Here is an 18,209-nt window from a genome sequence, read left to right as displayed (position 1 = left end):
GCCGTGGTTAGCTCTTGTGGTTTGGTCCTTCCCCGGACACCGTATATAGCTGGAGCTTTAGTGCATCAGGCTTTTGCTTTTTTTTTTTAAGTGCAAATTTCGAGAGTAAAGGAAAGCCTTGGAGTGACTGGTAAAGTTGCTGCCATGTGACTGTGACCAAGAGTAACGGGTTCAAGCCGTGGTTAACTCTTGTGGTTTGGTCCTTCCCAGGAATCGTGCATAGCGAGAGCTTTTGTGCACTGGGTTGCTTTTTTTTTTTTTCGTGGAAATTTCAATAGTAAAGGAAAGCCTTGGAGTAACCGGTAAAGTTGCTGCCATGTGATTGTGATCAAGAGATCACAGGTTCAAGTTGTGGTTAACTCTTGTGGTTTGGTCCTTCCCCGGAACCTTGCATAGCGAGAGCTTTAGTGCACCGGGTTGCTTTTTTTTAGGTTCAAATTTCGAGAGTCAAACAAAAAATCTTTGACCGTGATTTATTTGTATGAACTTTACGTATTTTTATTTGTTAATTATTGTTTCTAGTGAAGTAGTTGTCATATGATTAGGAGGTCATAGGTTCAAGCCAACAACCTCTTGCAGAAATGCAAGGTAAGGATAGACCCTTGTGGTACGGATTTCCCAGACCCATGCATAGTAGGAGCTTTAGTGAACCGAGTTGCCCTTTAATTATAGTGATTGGTAATATCATCATGTAGTTTCTAAATATGTAGAAGTTATATGTTATTGTCACTGTCTAAGTTTGAATCTTGAAATACGAACTATGTCATATAATTTGAGATGGAGGGGTAATTAATATTTTTGGTTTTTGAAATTTATGTTTTTATTTTTGTTAAATCAGACAGCTCAAATCTTGACTACACTACCTGGTCATAAAGCTTCTGTGAATTGTACTCTTTGGCTTCCCAATAGCAAGTTTGCCTTCAAAGGTACTGCCCTTTTTGCTTTTTTTACCTTACATATTTGTGCCTTAAAGTTATTCGATAGTTTGGTGATAGAAGTAAGTATTATTTTTCTTGTTTCTAATAGTGGTACTACTCCCTTCATTTCAATTTCGTTTGTCTGGTTTTGACTTGATATGGAGTTAAAGAAAGTAGAGAACTTTTGAATCTTGTGGTCGTAAATTAAAGATAGGTATAATGTATCAAAATGCCCTTTGATCTTCTTCTGGTATTAAACATATCACGTGGAAAGTTAGAATTTAAGAGTTGAAAAAGAAAAGACACATTTTTTTTAAACAAACTAAAAAGGAAAGTAAGACAAACAAATTGGAAGGGAGGGAGTATACAATAATGATTGAATTAGCTAATTAGATCACTTACAACTTATTTTACTGGTCTTTTTTTAATAACTGCATTGTTCGAGCGAGCTTGCCCACCTCAATTAGTTCCAGGGGGCGCCTGCCACCTCCATTAGTACAAGTAAAGGGTAATTCTATTCACCAAGACTTGGAACAGATGGACCTAGTATTTATTTTTTGTCTCCGTTGGGATTCGAACTTATTTACTAGACTTACTTATACAAGTAAGTGGTTGTGGAGTTGTTCATAGTAAAATACTTCAGCTGAAAAGCAGGGGATGAAGTATCTAAGGAAGCCTAATTTACTAATATTATGTTAGATTTTTTGAAGGGGAGCCTTGGAGGGGCCCTTCCCCGGACACCACGCATAGTGGTAGCTTTAGGTGCGCCGGTCTGCCCTTTTTTTTTATGTTAGATCTTTTCCTTTGCTCATAATTTTTGCTCTTCTGTTTTTTCGAGTATGGTTTTTCCGCTTAACTTAGTTGTTCTATAACATGCAAATTACCTGATTCACGTATCACATTTTCACTTGATTCGCTACATATGTAAATATTATACATGCTTGTGAGGACATTTAAGCTAAATGTACAAACAATGAGCAATTTATAAATCCTTCTGTTTCCCCCTTTTTGGTGATGAGACAGAACCTGTAGTTGGCATCTCTTTTTAGTTCTGTAGTATTATTGAATATGAGAACCCGCCAAAATTTACCTTCCTGGAGAAGTTGTATATCCTTACTTCTATAATCAAATGCTCCTAAGGTCCGTCTCTGCAGCTTCTATCAGTTATTGAAGTAAGGCTTGTGTGTTGCAGCTAAGCATATGGAACAACATTTTTTGCTCTCCGGAGATGCGGAAGGTGTAATAATTTTGTGGGAGTATTCTCTTGTGGATTCGAAGGTAGTCCTTTGCTTGTTCCAACATCCTCTTGTTTACTATACACTGGTTCCCTTGACCCCCAATAGGAAAAGAATGATAAACTGAAATACGTTTCTTTTTCTGGGAATGGGAGGGGTGAAGATCAAAAGACAGTTTAAGATGATAAGCTGGTATACGATAAGATGATAAGCTGGTATACGACCTTTTCAGTTGTCTGACTATCTCTTAGGTAGAGGCAAAGGGAACAAAACAATGCAAAATTGAATATCCTTGAAACATATTGACAAGACTCTAGAATGGTCAGTTAAAATAGCTAATTTTTTTTCTGATTCCTTATTATTCTCCTTTGAAAAGATGTATTTCCCTCTTTGCTTTTTTCATCAAAAAATTGTATTTGCCTATAAGTCCTTCGTATTTTCTTGTCTTAAAAACACAATCTATTAGCATGTCTTTTCTTTAAGTCTTGAATATTTTTCATCTTCCTTAAGTGGGTAAGAAGGAATTTAGTTGCCGTCTCTTTGCTTGAGAAGTTGAAGAAACAACACTTGATTAATTTTAAATTACATCCAGTATACCTGTTTGACGCATATTTTTTGCCCGATAGTGGAGATATGTATTACAAGTGCCACAAGCCCACAAAAAAGGTGTTACCTGCATCACAGTGATCATGGTGTCTCAGCAAGAAGCTGTTTTTGCATCTGCATCCTCTGATGGCACTGTAAATGTATGGGAAATAGTACTTCCATCTACGCGTGGAGGTGAGAAAGACATCTTAATTTCTTCACAGTCTAGCTTTAGTCGTTACATGATAATCAGTGTCCATTCTATTGCGTTGGAGGTTTCTGCTCCTTGTCTTTTCAAATTTTTTATGCCTTTCTGCAGATTCCGTAATCACTCTAACGGCTGAAATATATCTGATTTCGTGCTTTTCGGTTCATTATAATCAGTAATCCAGCCAGTATGGGTGACGGTCATGTCAATAATCTGAAATGTTATCTGCCTTTTTCTGTAATACTATAGTCTATAGTATCATTTATCTGCACCAAGAGGGAGCGAACTAAGCATCAATCCACGCAGCTATTTCTGTTTAAGAATTTAGGCTAAGTAGATTTTTGTGCCAGTAAATGTTTTACTCTTTTAGTTTCTAAGTTGAAGGTGATTCATTAATTACTCTTTTAGTTTTTAGGTTGGAGGTAACCTCTATGCAGATTTAGTTGGGTTTATAAGGATGCAATTATATGAAATATTGTTTTCTTTCTTACCTTTACGTTCTTCATTATTGCGTAAATCTGAATCTGAATTAAAATTGAGAGATGATATCCTAGAGTGATTTTTGCTATAACTGTCAAGGTCCATGTGATGTGAAAATCCATGCACAAATTGCTTTTACCTGTCTGTATATTCTCCCTCTCCATATGATTTATCGTACTTTTATGTAGTACTTTGTGCTAATGTTACCTCTTATGTTTGATATGGCTTTTGTAGGTGATTGCAAATTATCATGTTCTGATTCTCTGTTTGTTGGTCAGAAACCTATGGTTGCTCTTTCACTAGCAGAGCTTCCAGGGAATAGCAAGCGGCTGGTTCTGGCCATGGGAGGATTGGACAGCAAAATTCATCTATACTGTGGTGAGAGAAATGGAAAAGTATGACACAACAATTCATATTTCTTGTTCATTCTTTTACGTGACCATATCCTTTGCTAATAATAAACCTTTCTTTCTGTTTTTATGTCCTAGTTTCTTCGTGCTTGTGAATTAAAGGCTCATACAGACTGGATTAGGAGTTTAGATCTCTCTTTGCCCGTGTATGTGAATGGTGAAACTAGTCTTCTACTTGTAAGTTCATCTCAAGACAAAGGCATACGCATATGGAAGATGACCTTACAGGATTCTTCAGCTAATAACAAGAAGCAACAGACAAGCTTGGCTTCTTACATTAAAGGTCCTGTACTTGTAGCTGGCTCATCCTCATATCAGATCTCTATGGAATCTCTCCTCATTGGGCATGAGGATTGGGTATACTCAGTGGAATGGCAGCCTCCATCGATTTCATCGATCGAGGGAATTGAGTGTTTTCAACCTCAAAGCATTTTATCTGCATCCATGGATAAGACAATGATGATCTGGCAACCGGAAAAGACAACTGGTATCTGGATGAATGTAGTTACTGTTGGGGAATTAAGTCACTGTGCCTTGGGATTTTATGATGGGCACTGGAGTCCAAATGCAGATTCTATTTTAGCTCATGGATACGGCGGATCATTTCACCTATGGAAAAATGTTGGTGTTGATTTTGATGATTGGAAGCCACAAAAAGTTCCATCTGGACACTTTGCTGCAGTGTCAGACATTGCCTGGGCTAGATGTGGGGAATATATGATGTCTGTCAGTCATGATCAGGTAATCTTACTTAGAGATTCAAATCTTTTGGAATGGTATGCGTTGATTTAAGCTATTTTTCAGCAAAATGGTGACATTTCTGATTATCCTGCCTAATGAACCCCTTGTTAATAAGAAAAAAGTTTTGTTTTAGTTATCCAGTAAATAAATAAATAAAATTTATTGTAATGTAGAATACTACAAAGAAGTAGAATTTGTGTACGTAAACTAAATCAAGTATGTTATCGGGTAAATAGAGCTTTCCAGTGTCACTGCAGATTGGTCAGGGTTACATCCTGAAAGAGGTTTTCACCGTACACAATACTGTAGAAGTTAGTAGAACAATATATCCCATATATGTTGTTTCACAGGAAAATGATCTTGAAGTGTTCTAGATGCACGAAATAGCAGATCCAGTGAAGCCCCTATTTTCTGTTAGTTATTGCCATTCTTTCCCGGATAGTGTCTATTTCGGAAAACCAGTTTGGATTTATGCCCGGCCGCTCGACGACGGAGGCAATCCACCTGGTGCGGAGGTTGGTGGAGCAGTATAGGGAGAGGAAGAAGGATCTGCACATGGTGTTTATCGACCTGGAGAAGGCATACGACAAAGTCCCCAGGGAGGTGCTTTGGAGATGCTTGGAGGTGAGTGGAGTACCGCTGGCATATACCAGAGTAATTAAGGATATGTATGATGGAGCGAAAATCCAGGTGAGGACGGCGGAAGGAGACTCAGAGCATTTCACTGTCCTGACAGGATTGCATCAGGGATCTACTCTTAGTCCCTTTTTGTTTGCGTTGGTGATGGATGTGTTGACGCGGCGCATTCAAGGGGAGGTGCCGTGGTGTATGCTTTTTGCAGACGATGTAGTGCTGATAGATGAGACTCGAGGGGGTGTGAATGACAAATTAGAGGTGTGGAGGTAAACTCTTGAGTCTAAAGGGTTCAGGCAGAAGCAAGACAGAGTATGTGGAATGCAAGTTTAATGATGTGAGGCGGGAGAATGAGGTAGTAGTGAAGCTGGAAGCACAGGAGGTATGTAAGAGGGATAAGTTCAAGTATCTTGGGTCCGTGATCCAGAGTAACGGTGAGATTGACGAGGATGTCTCGCACCGTATTGGGGCGGGATGGATGAAGTGGAAACTCGCGTCGGGGGTGCTGTGTGATAAGAAGGTGCCGCCCAAGCTTAAAGGCAAATTCTACAGGGTGGTAGTCCGTCCGGCCTTGTTGTATGGAGCGGAGTGTTGGCCAGTTAAGAACTCCCACATCCAAAAAATAAAGGTGGCAGAAATGCGGATGTTGCGCTGGATGTGTGGACTGACTAGAGGGGATAGAGTTCGGAATGAGACTATCCGGGAGAAGGTTGGTGTGACTTCACTGGAGTGCAAGATGCGGGAAGCACGATTGAGATGGTTCGGACACGTGAAGAGGAGGGGCATGGATGCCCCGGTCCGTAGGTGTGAGAGGCTAGCGTTGGATGGTTTTAGGCGGGGTAGGGGTAGGCCGAAGAAGTACTGGGGTGAGGTGATTAGGCGGGACATGGAACAGTTACAGTTCACCGAGGACATGACCCTAGATAGGAAGGTCTGGAGGGCGCGAATTACGGCAGAGGATTAGGGCCAGTTTGGGTCGCTAGTGTAGGGAATTACTTGGTGGGGGTTTTATTCCTGTTATGATTCCGTGTTCCGTGTTTTATTACGAATCTGTGTGCTTTCCTCTGCTTTCCTCTGTTTTATATTACTTATGGGTGCCGTATTTATGTTATGTAATCTGCTTCTGTGCTTTACTATGTGTTTGTGTGGTATCTCGTGCCTTGAGCCGGGGGTCTATCGGAAACAACCTTTCTACTTCATCAGAGGTAGAGGTATGGACTGCGTACATCTTACCCCCCAGACCCCACTAGGTGGGAATACACTGGGTTTGTTGTTGTTGATGTATTGCCATTCTTTCCCGAGTCTTTGATGGATACACATTGACCAACTAAATAAGACCTTGTGAAGACAAAACAGCAATAGTTTCCCCACGGGGCTTATGGCTCCTCCTTGTGGCAATTATGGGTGTTAAGCCTCTTAATTGCTTTGTTGCATTCTCTTAACGGACCCACTTTTTTCATTTTCTAGTTGCTGAATGTGTCAGCCATTCGGGTTCACGTGCCGAATAATATTTGGAGTCTCATTATAGATCTTTAACTCATTTCTCAAGTTCCCTTAGCATCTCTAATATTTTTGTTCTAATGTCCTCCATGTACAGAGTTTCAAACTTTTGGAAAAGCTAATCTTACACGCATTTGTTAGCGATGCAAAATCGTGATAGGTAATATTAGTCCATTTGGTTTTGTCACTGCTGCAGTTAGGGGAAGTACAAATAAATCAGCAAGGAAAAGACAAGTCCATTTCATATTGCAGAAAACATGTTTTCCACTTCATAAGTAGGCCATCATAGATCTATAAGGGATTATTGATCATTCTAGTGATAGTGTTCTTAACCGTTACTAACAAAGATGAAGGATATGTATAGTTCTTGGTGTTAGTATGCCCATGAGAATTGTAAGATGGGATTTTAGTTTCACTATAAGCTGCATTTTTGTTTCACCTGTAACATCTTCTGCTATCTAGATTGGACATTGTTTTGGTCTACAGCTTATGAACTTTGAGCAGTGGACTACGCTTGAAATTTTAAAATTATCCACTATGCTGATTTTTACGCATTACCATAACTAACTGCATTGCGGTGAAAACTCAATGCATGTCCTTAAGCTGTAGGTTGCTTTCTAATCAGCAAACAAGTTTGGTGAACAAGTTCTCTGAATCTATCCATTGGTTATCCTTGTCTCGACAAGCTAGTTCTTTTTCCTTTTCTATTCTGTTTGAATTATATGAGTCAGCAAAGTATAGATTTTGAAGGAGTTCAAGTAGGAAATATTACTGCTTTGGAAATTTACAGATTTGCTTTTAAAACTTTAATTATGTGCCACAAGTCTAGCTTTTGGAAATATTTAACATGCTTCTTGAACTGGGTTTCATAATGGTCAAGTGCCCATGAATTTTATTTTTTCTCTTCCGCTGAATACATTATCAAACTTCAAACTTGAATCTTCATTACTTTGCAGACAACTAGAGTATTTGCTCCTTGGCTCAATAATGCAAGCTCTGAGAATGAAGAATCTTGGCATGAAATTGCTCGCCCTCAAGTTCATGGTCATGACATAAATTGTGTGACAGTAATCAAAGGAAAAGGAAACCATCGTTTTGTTGGCGGGGCTGACGAGAAAGTTGCCAGAGTTTTTGAATCTCCTCTATCCTTTCTGAAGACATTGAGCCATGTTACTTCAGACAGCTCTAGTTTTTCTGCCGACATTCAAGCTGATGTGCAGATATTAGGGGCAAATATGTCTGCTCTAGGTCTATCGCAGAAACCTATATATGTTCAGGGTGAGTTTTCCAGTCTATTGTGTGGTATCAATTTTGCATAATAACATATAAGATACTCCTATTCATTTATGTTTCCATCATCATTTTGATGTTACAGAGTGATATATAACTGAGTTGTTGACTTGTCAAAATTAACTGTAAAGACCTTCTCTTAACCATGTATTGAATTAGAATTAATGTGATGTGTTACCGACTCTTTCTCTATGTTTGCTTAAAGTGCTGTGATATCTGATGCAAAGTGTTCTGACTTTGATACAAACAGCGATTATCCTGAATATTTCGTTTGAGGACTCTTATATGTTATAATATCTCATACATCTAAGCCTATCTTTTGCAGCAGCATCGACACCAACAGACAGAAGCAATACGGAAGGTTTTGATACACTAGAAACTGTTCCTGAAGCAGTTCCAGTTGTCTTGACAGAGCCACCTATTGAAGAGCAGTTGGCATGGCATACTCTATGGCCCGAGTCGCACAAACTTTACGGTCATGGGAATGAGATTTTTGCTCTATGTTGTGATCAGGAGGGAAAGCTTGTAGCTTCATCCTGCAAGGTTTTTCTCTCTTTCCCTTTTCTCCTCCTTTCTTTTGGGTGTTGGCATGGTTCTTCCTTGTCTGTCTTGAATCTTCTGTTAATAGCATTCAACTTGATTGTACTTTTGCTAAGTGCCCTGATAAAGTTGGTTTTTAGTTTCTGGTCTTAATATACTTCGATAGAAAAAAAAGGTAGTACTCCATTCCATATATGGTGTCAATTTTTTTCAATATCTTGACCATTAGACGCCCCTATTTTATTGGTGGATGGGGTTAGTTAAGGAATAGCTGGGTTTGATCCTGCGGCATTTTCTCTCTTATGAGAAATCAAACGCCAATCTGCTCATTTTATATAACTTACTGGTGATGCTCACTACCTCGGGACTTTTACGTTGTTAGAGACCTCTATGAACTATAGCAACACATGATGGAATTCACAATATTCTTCTAGATACTCCTTTCAACTTCTAATGATTTTTTTGGGGGAAGTCTTTATTTTCTTAATTAGTTGTGTCTATCAGAAACACTCTCTCTACCTCCGAGGTAGGGGTGACGTGTGCGTGCGTACACTCTACCCTTCCTAGACCTCACTTTGTGTGATTACACTGGGGATGTTTTTCTGTTCTTATTTAATTGTGAATACTAATTATGCTGGGGCTATATAATCCTGCAGGCTCAATCAGCACCAGTTGCTGAAATATGGTTATGGCAAGTTGGTTCTTGGAAATCCATTGGTCGTTTGCAGTCTCACAGTTTAACAGTGACCCAAATGGAGTTCTCCCATGATAACCAGTATCTCTTGGCCGTTTCAAGAGATCGCCACTTCTCTGTTTTTCGAATTAATCATAAAGGTTTGATACTTATCGACTCTGCCTTTGTCCGAGAATCTGTAGAAAATTACAATAGCTAGGAGTTTTTGTTTGCTACTATCTGATGTTTTATTATTATCTGTTGATTCATATACTTCCGTTCTCTTTTCTGGACTGTTTTTTATTGGAAACAGCCTTCCTACCTTTGAGGTAGGGGTAAGGTCCTGCGTACACTACCCTCCCCAGACCCCACGTTGTGGGACTACACTGGTATGTTGTTATTTCGTCAAGTGCTCAAACTCGTCTTTGTGTTATACAGGAACTGATGAGATCAATTACCAGCTTGTAGCTAAGCAAGAAGCACATAAAAGAATAATATGGGCATGTTCTTGGAACCCATTTGGCCATGAATTTGCTACTGGTTCAAGGGACAAGACTGTCAAAATATGGGCCGTGGAAACTGAAACCTCGGTTAAGCTACTCTCGACACTTCCACTTTTCAAAAGCAGTGTCACTGCCTTGTCTTGGTTAGGTCTCGATAGCCATACCAATCGCGGCCTTCTTGCAGTGGGAATGGAAAATGGCTTGATCGAACTATGGAATCTAAACAGCAGCGCAGGAGATGGGCATTTATCGGTCCAAAATGCTTCTCGTGCTGTTAAGTTCGATCCATTTCTATGCCACGTCTCTACTGTTCAACGATTATCATGGAGAAATTCCCAGAAGAGCGAAGATTCTGAGACCGTGCAGCTTGCCTCCTGCGGAGATGATCATTGTGTGAGAATATTCAGGGTGACTATTACCTAAACAAATTTTGGTAGGTAGATTTTTGTTTTTAATAAAGGGGTCCTTGGAGTAACCGGTAAAGTTGCTGCCATGTGACCGGGAGGTAACGGGTTCAAGCCTTGGAAATAGCCTCTAATAGAAATGCAAGGTAAGGCTGCGTACAATAGATCCTTGTGGTCGGACCCTTCCACGGACCCTGCGCATCGCGGGAGCTTTAGTGCACCGGGCTGTCTTTTAGATGTTTGTTGTTAACCTTTATTGCTGAAATTGGTTGTATCCTATTGTTATGGTAATTGTTAACTAATTATCAAATATTGAAGATGGTGGTACTGATTATTAAAAATGCGTGCATCTCTACACAAAAATTACCCATATTCGATGTTTTCACCAAATCAATAGTTGTATAACACGTTTGAAGAATTTATTTGGTAGTATTGTGTCCCCGGACAGTTTTTAAGTCTTATGCATCATCAGTAAGAATTTTTTTACACTATGGCTATCGAATTATTTTCTCATGAACGTGGAAGCAACATGTCCAATGTAATCGGGGTTTGGAGAGGGTGGTGTGTACGTAGAATCAATCCTGGAGGTAGAGTAGTTGCTTCCGATAAGATTCATTGGTTCAAGAAAATAATACAAGTGAAAAAGTAGGGGCAAAATGGATCCTACAGTGTGAAAGGATACAAAATCAACATGTGACATATGTGCAAACTGGTCCAAACATTCCATTCGAAAAAAGGATCATCCTACTGAATGAAAAAGATGCATTCAACAATATCATACCAAGTGTAATCCCACAAAGTGGGATCTGGGTAGGGTAGGAGTACAGAGACTTTACCCCGACCTAGGAGGTAGATAGGTTATTTTTGATAGACCCTCAGCTCGAAAAAAAATAATTCAAAAGCCATTTGGAAAAAGAAATAGCAAAAATGAAGAAACCACGGCAAAATACTATAGAAAGCATGGCCAAACATTGTTAACTATAAAAAAATACGACAATCGAACTACAAGAAACGACAGATAGTAACAGAAACCTATTAACAAGAAACTACAAGAGCAAAAAAGATACATTCAACAATATCAAACCAGGTGTAACCCCACAAAGTGGGGTCTGGGTAGAGCAAGTGTACGCAGACCTTACCCCCAACTAGGAGGTAGAGAAAAAAACAGTTCAAAGCAGTTTGGCAAAAGAAACAGCAAAAATGAAGAAACCATGAGAAAAATACTGTAGAAAGCATGACCAAACATTGTCAACTATGCCAAAAATGAGAAAATACTGTAGAAAGCATGACCAAACATTGTCAACTATGCCAAAAATACGACAATCGTATGCCAAAAATACGACAATCGAAGTACAAGAAATGACAGTAACCGAAACCTAGTAACAAGAAAAATGACGAAACCACGGCAAAATACCATAGAAAGCATGACCAAACATTGTCAACTACGCCAAAAAATACGACAATCAAGTACAAGAGACGACAGATAGTAACCAACCGAAACCTAGTAACAAGAAACTACAAGAGAAAAAAAGATACATTCATTGGTACAATAATACTTAATATTTATTACATACTATCCAAGTGTACATGTATGAAAATCTAGCATTTAACTCATCAATTCTTTGGATGAGCCAAAAGGCTTTTACAAATGGCAAGAACTCAAGCTCCAAATATTAAAACCAAAACAAGTAACAATGGGAGAAGTTGGATAAACCTCTTAGTAGTTGTGACATTTAGAAACACTTCCATATACAACACTTAAAACAAGACATCCTTAAATAGGATTGCAAATGTTCCAAACCAAACAGGAAATTCTCTCTTTACAAGTGCATGCATGGTTTACTTTCTGATTGAAAGGAACTCGAAGCTCCGAAGAGGGTCATCACGTGTCCCCTTACGTGAGAATGGTGATGGTTTTGGTTCGATACCTGAATGAATTCTTTGTGTAGTAGATACACGCCCGTTGCTAGACACTAGTCTGCTCGAGCGACTATCAGTGATGGTGGGATCACCGGAAGAAGTTGGTCTGCTGCCAGAAATGGCAGCCCTTTTTGATGAGCTTCCGTTTCTCGAGGTACGTCCTCTTTCTGAATCTTGCTGCAACATACAAGAAGATTTATTGATAGTACTACTACTTAGGCAAGCGTAAAATACCGTGACTAAACACATGCATGAACATCACGTATTTGCACAATATGATTTTCGAAGAGGAGGATTCAATTGAACCCCCTTCAATATCTGTAGCTACACCGCTGCTAAATGCTAGCATTCAGGATGTTCGTACCATAAAGGAAAAATATATATAACTGTTTCAGGCAAGGTAGAGGTAGACCGAAGAAATATTGGAGGGAGGTGATTAGACATGACATGGAGCAGCTTCAGCTTGCCGAGGACATGACCCTAAATAGGAAGGTGTGGAGGAGGCAGATTAGGGTAGAAGGATGTAGGAACGAGTGCGGCAGTGCCAGTAGGTACGACTTTGGTATCCGTGTTAGTTGCTATAGTACTAGTATTATTTTATTTTAGAATGTTGCATCGTTTGTTGTATTACTTGGTGAATCTTGTCTATGGTTGGATGTAATAATTTCTATTGTATCTTGTCCTTTTACTATTCCTTTTCTAGATTGTTGTATATTGAGTCGGGGGTTTATTGAAAACAGTAGCTCTATCTCGCCTCTGAGGTAGTGGTATGGATTGCGTACACTTACCCTCCCCAAACCCCACTTGGTGGGAATATATTGGGTATGTTGTTGTATTTCAAAGAAAGGCAGCCCGGTGAATGAAACATCCTGCATTTACTCTGGATCCGGTGCGGGGCCACAGTCCAAGAGTGTGTAAAGTTGGCAGTTTATCGCCTAACTTGATGCAAGCATCAATGGCTGATTCCATTACTCGAACCCGTGACTTATGTAGGTCACATGGAGCAACATAACTATCATGTTAATAAATTTAGTTTCTCTTCCATGACGATTTTCGTTCAGGATTGAGGGATAGTTATTCTACTACTATTTCGGAAGACAGCGAGTTATTAGTTATTACACACAAATAAATGAGAAATCCTAAACTGTAGATTCACAAACGGCAAGCTACTAACTACTTTTTATGAAAAAAAGAATTGGCTAGTTACTAGATTATGCAAGAACAAATAAGGCAACTAAAATGTCACCAATCCGAAATGGAATTGAAAGAAAGGGATCCTTTTGGGCTAAGTTGCTCGGACTCTTCAAAAATGTCTTCGGATGTGTGTCGGATCCTCCAAAAAAAGTGTATTTTTGAAGGATCCGACACGGGTGCGGCAACATTTTTGGAGAGTCCAGACTACTTAGCTTTTGGGCTCCTTTTCTTTCTTAGAAAAGAGGGAATAATAGATACCACATCTTTAGATGAAGTCATATCCTCTGAACTCTTCTGTCTGGAGTGTTCCCCGTGCCTTCCCGCACCGGAAGCATTCCTTCTTGAAAATGCTTCGACAGCACCAGAAAACCTGTCGCGAATATCTTGTCCAACTGGATAACAGAATTAAAACATTTCGGTTAAGCGTCAATCAACGATGAATTGGCAGAAGCAGCAGTAACATCATTCAATTTCAGCATGAGAAGCTCATGTATAATATTGCATGAAGCAGCTCAGAAAATCAGAAGTTCCAGCAAGGGGCGGAAAACTTATAATTCACGACGCAAGGAACAAATGTTTCAGGTTATCTAATATGCAAAATCTAGAACAAGAACTCATAGATAGGATATAGTTTCCTAACCTTGTCTAGATGAAATACGAGTTAATGGCCAAAAACACACGTAAAATATGCCGAGTGTTTAAGTTTCATTCCTGAACTAATCGCAAGGAACAAATGTTTCAGGTTATCCAATATGCAAAAACTATAACGAGAACTCATATATAGGAGATAGTTTCTGAACCTTGTCGAGACGAAATAAGAGTTAATGGTCAAAAACACACCTACAGTATCCCGGGTGTTTAATTTCGTTCCTGAACTATCAGGTGTGCGAGTGTACTAGTTCCCTACCTGAACTATCACCAAGTATTTATCAAAACACACCTCAACTCGCAGTTGTTCCCTTCCTATTTTCCTACCTGAAATATCACCATCGTTCAGGTGTGGAAGAAGGGGATAGAGGTGTTTAAGGCACTTCGAGGCAACTGTCGCTAGGCGCCCATTGGGCATGTCAGCGTGCAGTGTGGGCACATGGCAGCATGCATGGCTAGTCCATGCGAGCCGCCGGTACCCGCAAAACCACGTCGACGACGGTTCATTGCGCCCGTGTCGGCTATCAGTGGCATCGTCCACGGCGGGCCTTTTGGCGTTTGATTTCGGACGAGGCAATGCTTTTGTGCGTGCAATGAGTTCTGGATACTGCTCTTAGCGCGGCACGCATGGGGCCGAGCTCGACGCCCGTGCGGAAGGCACAACAACAATTGATAGTTGAGGTGTGCTTTGATAAATAGTTAGTGATAGTTCAGCTAGGAAACTCCCCCCCGATAGTTCAGGTATGAAACTCGAAAAACCGGGATACTTTCATTGTGTTTTTAACCCTTCACGCACAAAATAACTGAAGACCAAATGGAACTAACCAACCTATTGAGATTCCTCTTTAATTAATTAATGCAACTACTAAAACTAAATAGTGTTTTTTGAGAATATCCACTTCTTCTGTTCCGATATAATACCTGATGCTCTTCCTGTTTTTTCAGCAGATGGCCCAGCATTTAGTCCGGCATTTCCGCTAGGAATCTGGATGCAAGAAAATGCATGACTATCGTTCATAATAACCAGGAAAAGTGAAAAGTAATAATTCAAAGGAATATTCGACAAGCACTTACTCGTCCTCTAGAACTGGCACCGATCTGAGGATACTTCAAAATGGTCCAATCAAAAACATAGTCAAATTGATAACCTGCGTAATGTCAAAGATTAAGATTTGAGAGACTAGAATACACGTCTAATAAGGACAAGAATCGAGAATTCACAATTAGACAACTTTTGGACCCAAACACATGTAAAAGAGCGTCTTTTAGAAACAATTTAACTTTAAACTTTCCTTTTATCCTTAATGAGAGGAATCACAGCCACACAAATATTTTCAGCTTGTATTAGAACACCAATTTAAGAGAACTTTCTTTCCTTTCTTAAACTTTGTGCCGAATCAAATACTGCCACACAAATTGGGACGGAGGGAGTATTTCTTACCTTCACGAATAAACAAGTCTCTGAACAGCCTCTTCAAATAAGAATAGTCAGGTTTATCTTCAAATCGTAATGATCGACAATAGTGGAAGTATGATACAAATTCAGACGGATAGGATTTGCACAACGCCTGTTACAATAAAATTGAATCATGTGTGAATCGCCTCATTGGATGATTCATATCACTAGCAGATAATGCAATCAACAGCTGAACAACCCAAACTAAGGCCACATATTATCCACAACGAGCTCAAGATTATTATAAGAATAGCCATGATCAATACATTGAATAATCTACTTTAACAGAAACCAGGTTGAAGTGAAGAATTTCCATCATAGCTCGACAAGACTGTTCGGGGAAGCGTGATGCGGAAAAAAGTGACAAGGCTCCGCATCACACATTATATGAAGCATGAAGCGATGCGAGCGCATCATTGAAGTTAAGCAGTGAAGAAGAAAAAGTTGCAGTAGTGGTAGCCGTGCAGTCAGTGGCGGAGCTACCTTTGCTCCAGAGGGTTCATCCGAACCCCCTTCGACGGAAAATTATAGTGTTTTTATACTATTTTTACATGGTTAAAAATATTTTTTATGCATATATAGTAGATGTTCAACCCCCTCCAATTAGTTCGTATATTTACTTCTAAACGCCCTCAATGAAAATTCTGGCTCCGCCATTGTGTGCAGTGAAGAAGAATAAGTCGCAACAGTGGACTTCAAAGTTAACCTTAGAAAATTGCAGCAGTGGTAGTCACTGAAGTACTCTTTTTTAAAAAAAATCTAAAATTGACCCTAAATATAAATCTACTCTGTTATTAATTTAAAATTGACCCTAAAAATAAAATCAACATGATGCGCTCACATCAGCCACACGCAGCGAGAGGGGCTCGCATCGCTTCGCATCATCACATTATGCGATGAAGCGAGCGCATTCCTGAACACTGCGACAAGATAAGTTGATATAAGGATGGATGGAGTGTTATGTCAGATGCTCTCGTAATTCAAGAACGCCGAGGATGATGCCACATAACTAAGTTGCTTTGATGATCATGAAAAGTACCTCTATTGGAGTTAACATCTTCTTCTCACTGATTTTATCGTATTTCTGCTTTTTGGTACCAGCTTTCAGTCCCTGCCATGGAAGGCTGAGCCAAGACGACGGTGTCACCAGGTCAGCAAACAAGTCTACAATTTGCATTACGGAGACGCAGAAAGATGCTAAAACCAAAAGGCGAAAAGGATCAAACCTTCCTCTAAGAAAATACATAAGTACATAGCCAAGAGATTCCAAATCATCTCTTCTGCTTTGCTCTGGCCAGGGAAAAAAGAGAAGGAAAACAAAAATTTGTGGGTTAGAAATGACGTTAAAGCTTCAGTAGTGCCCCTAGTTATTTGACAACCACAACTATAAACACCTACCTACTCCAAGGTGTGTGTTGACACTCGCATAACGAGCTGTACCGGTCAGATTCTTGTTTTCTCTGGAAGAATATTCAAAAAGGGAAATGTATCAGAGGCACTCCAGATAAGAATTCATAATTACAAGAAAGAAACAAAGTGTAAGACCAAAATTAGATCGATATAAGATTTTATAACACAATCTAGTGGTTGACAGTCGATTCAACAATCAACTGTTGCCAAGGCCATCGATAGCAAGATCTTTCAGACGGTTCTTCCTTTCAACTAACAACTGGAAACAAGAAAAAGTTGGCTATGACAAATCTCAACAGGATACATTAAGATGAATTGAATTTCATAATCTATTAACCTATATGCAGTGAAATCCCATTTTCAGAAATAAATTCGTTTTTGTACTTTAGATACTATATGTACTTCGAGTAACATTCCTCCCTTTCAATTTGTTTGACTGGTTTTGACTTGGCACGGAGTTTAAGAAAATAAAAAAGACGTGTGAATCTTGAGATCTTAAGCTAAATATATGTAGAATGTACCAAAATATCCTTTAATCTTGTGGTCTTGAACATGCCATGTGAAAAGTTCAAACTAAAAGAGTTGCTAAAAAAGAGAGGAGACATTCTTTGTGAAACAGACTAAAAGGGAAAGCAAGACAAACAATTGAAAAGGGGGTGGGGTGGGGGGGGATACTAGGGGATGATACTACTCTGTGGGTGTCTTATTTTTGTTATTTCATCTTATTTCATGTTTTATTACGGCTTTGTTTACTGTCTTCGGAGGCAGTGGTATGGATTGTGTACATTTTACCCTCCCTAGACCCCACTATGTGAAAATACACTAGGTATGTAGTTTTTGTGGTACTAGGGAATGATACTAATCCTATCACTGTTCATATAATGCCGTTGAACTTTTTGAAAATCCAGACTAAATTTTCTTCGATGGTGAATTTGTTATCCGTGAATTTACTGTTTTCGGAAACAGCCTTTCTACTTCTTTAGAGGTAGAGGTATGGACTGCGTACATCTTACCCCCCCCCAGACCCCACTAGGTGGGAATACACTGGGTTTGTTGTTGTTGTTGTTGTTGTTGTGAGTTTACTGTTTTCGAAATGCAGAAGTTTCTAAAATACTTTTTTTTTAATAATCAAGAAATCCCTGAGGGCTAGCTGGAGCACAGTTCAGAACTCGGTGGATAACAGGTCCACTCCCTCTACTTTCCACTTAAATACACCAAGCTTTTGTCCGCGATGGAGTTCAAGCTCATGACATGCGACTAACCCACACAGTATGCTCAAAGCCCCGGCGCATTCTTTTCATACTAGTTTCTGGACACGTGCATTGCACATGTATTAATATTGACTTTAATTATTGCTAAGAAGGTCTTTACCAAGTGAAGAAAGAAACAAAAACATTTATGCCTCGATCCAAAGCTAGTCTAGGTCGGGTATGTCAATCTTCATTCATTTTGATTCACTGAA

General features: G+C 39.4%; 2 protein-coding genes across 3 annotated transcripts in view; one reads left to right on the top strand and one right to left on the bottom strand.

The window, feature by feature from the left end:
• The window catches only part of LOC107873658 (elongator complex protein 2), a 22,070-nt gene extending 11,610 nt beyond the window's left edge, over nt 1-10,460 (top strand). The window contains exons 2-10 of one of the 2 annotated variants that reach the window (XM_016720590.2): nt 839-926; nt 2,110-2,195; nt 2,779-2,932; nt 3,660-3,820; nt 3,914-4,576; nt 7,666-7,987; nt 8,328-8,542; nt 9,196-9,373; nt 9,651-10,460. In XM_016720590.2, the coding sequence (XP_016576076.1) occupies nt 839-926; nt 2,110-2,195; nt 2,779-2,932; nt 3,660-3,820; nt 3,914-4,576; nt 7,666-7,987; nt 8,328-8,542; nt 9,196-9,373; nt 9,651-10,138 (2,355 nt within the window). In that variant the 3' untranslated portion in view covers nt 10,139-10,460. Of the gene's footprint in view, nt 1-838; nt 927-2,109; nt 2,196-2,778; nt 2,933-3,659; nt 3,821-3,913; nt 4,577-7,665; nt 7,988-8,324; nt 8,543-9,195; nt 9,374-9,650 lie in introns of both variants that reach the window. The other variant, XM_016720589.2, reaches the window with a different exon arrangement.
• A 1,175-nt stretch (nt 10,461-11,635) lies between these two features.
• The window catches only part of LOC107873659 (casein kinase 1-like protein 10), a gene marked incomplete in the record, with an annotated part of 13,148 nt that continues 6,574 nt past the window's right edge, over nt 11,636-18,209 (bottom strand). The window contains 8 exon segments of the mRNA XM_047413423.1: nt 11,636-12,216; nt 13,492-13,625; nt 14,803-14,866; nt 14,956-15,029; nt 15,323-15,449; nt 16,377-16,461; nt 16,564-16,627; nt 16,736-16,797. Of these exon segments, the coding sequence (XP_047269379.1) occupies nt 11,959-12,216; nt 13,492-13,625; nt 14,803-14,866; nt 14,956-15,029; nt 15,323-15,449; nt 16,377-16,461; nt 16,564-16,627; nt 16,736-16,797 (868 nt within the window).

Source organism: Capsicum annuum, chromosome 6, assembly GCF_002878395.1.
Source record: "Capsicum annuum cultivar UCD-10X-F1 chromosome 6, UCD10Xv1.1, whole genome shotgun sequence".
Taxonomy (NCBI): domain Eukaryota; kingdom Viridiplantae; phylum Streptophyta; class Magnoliopsida; order Solanales; family Solanaceae; genus Capsicum; species Capsicum annuum.
Note: the sequence above shows the minus strand (reverse complement) of the source record. Positions and strands in the feature narration are given on the sequence as shown.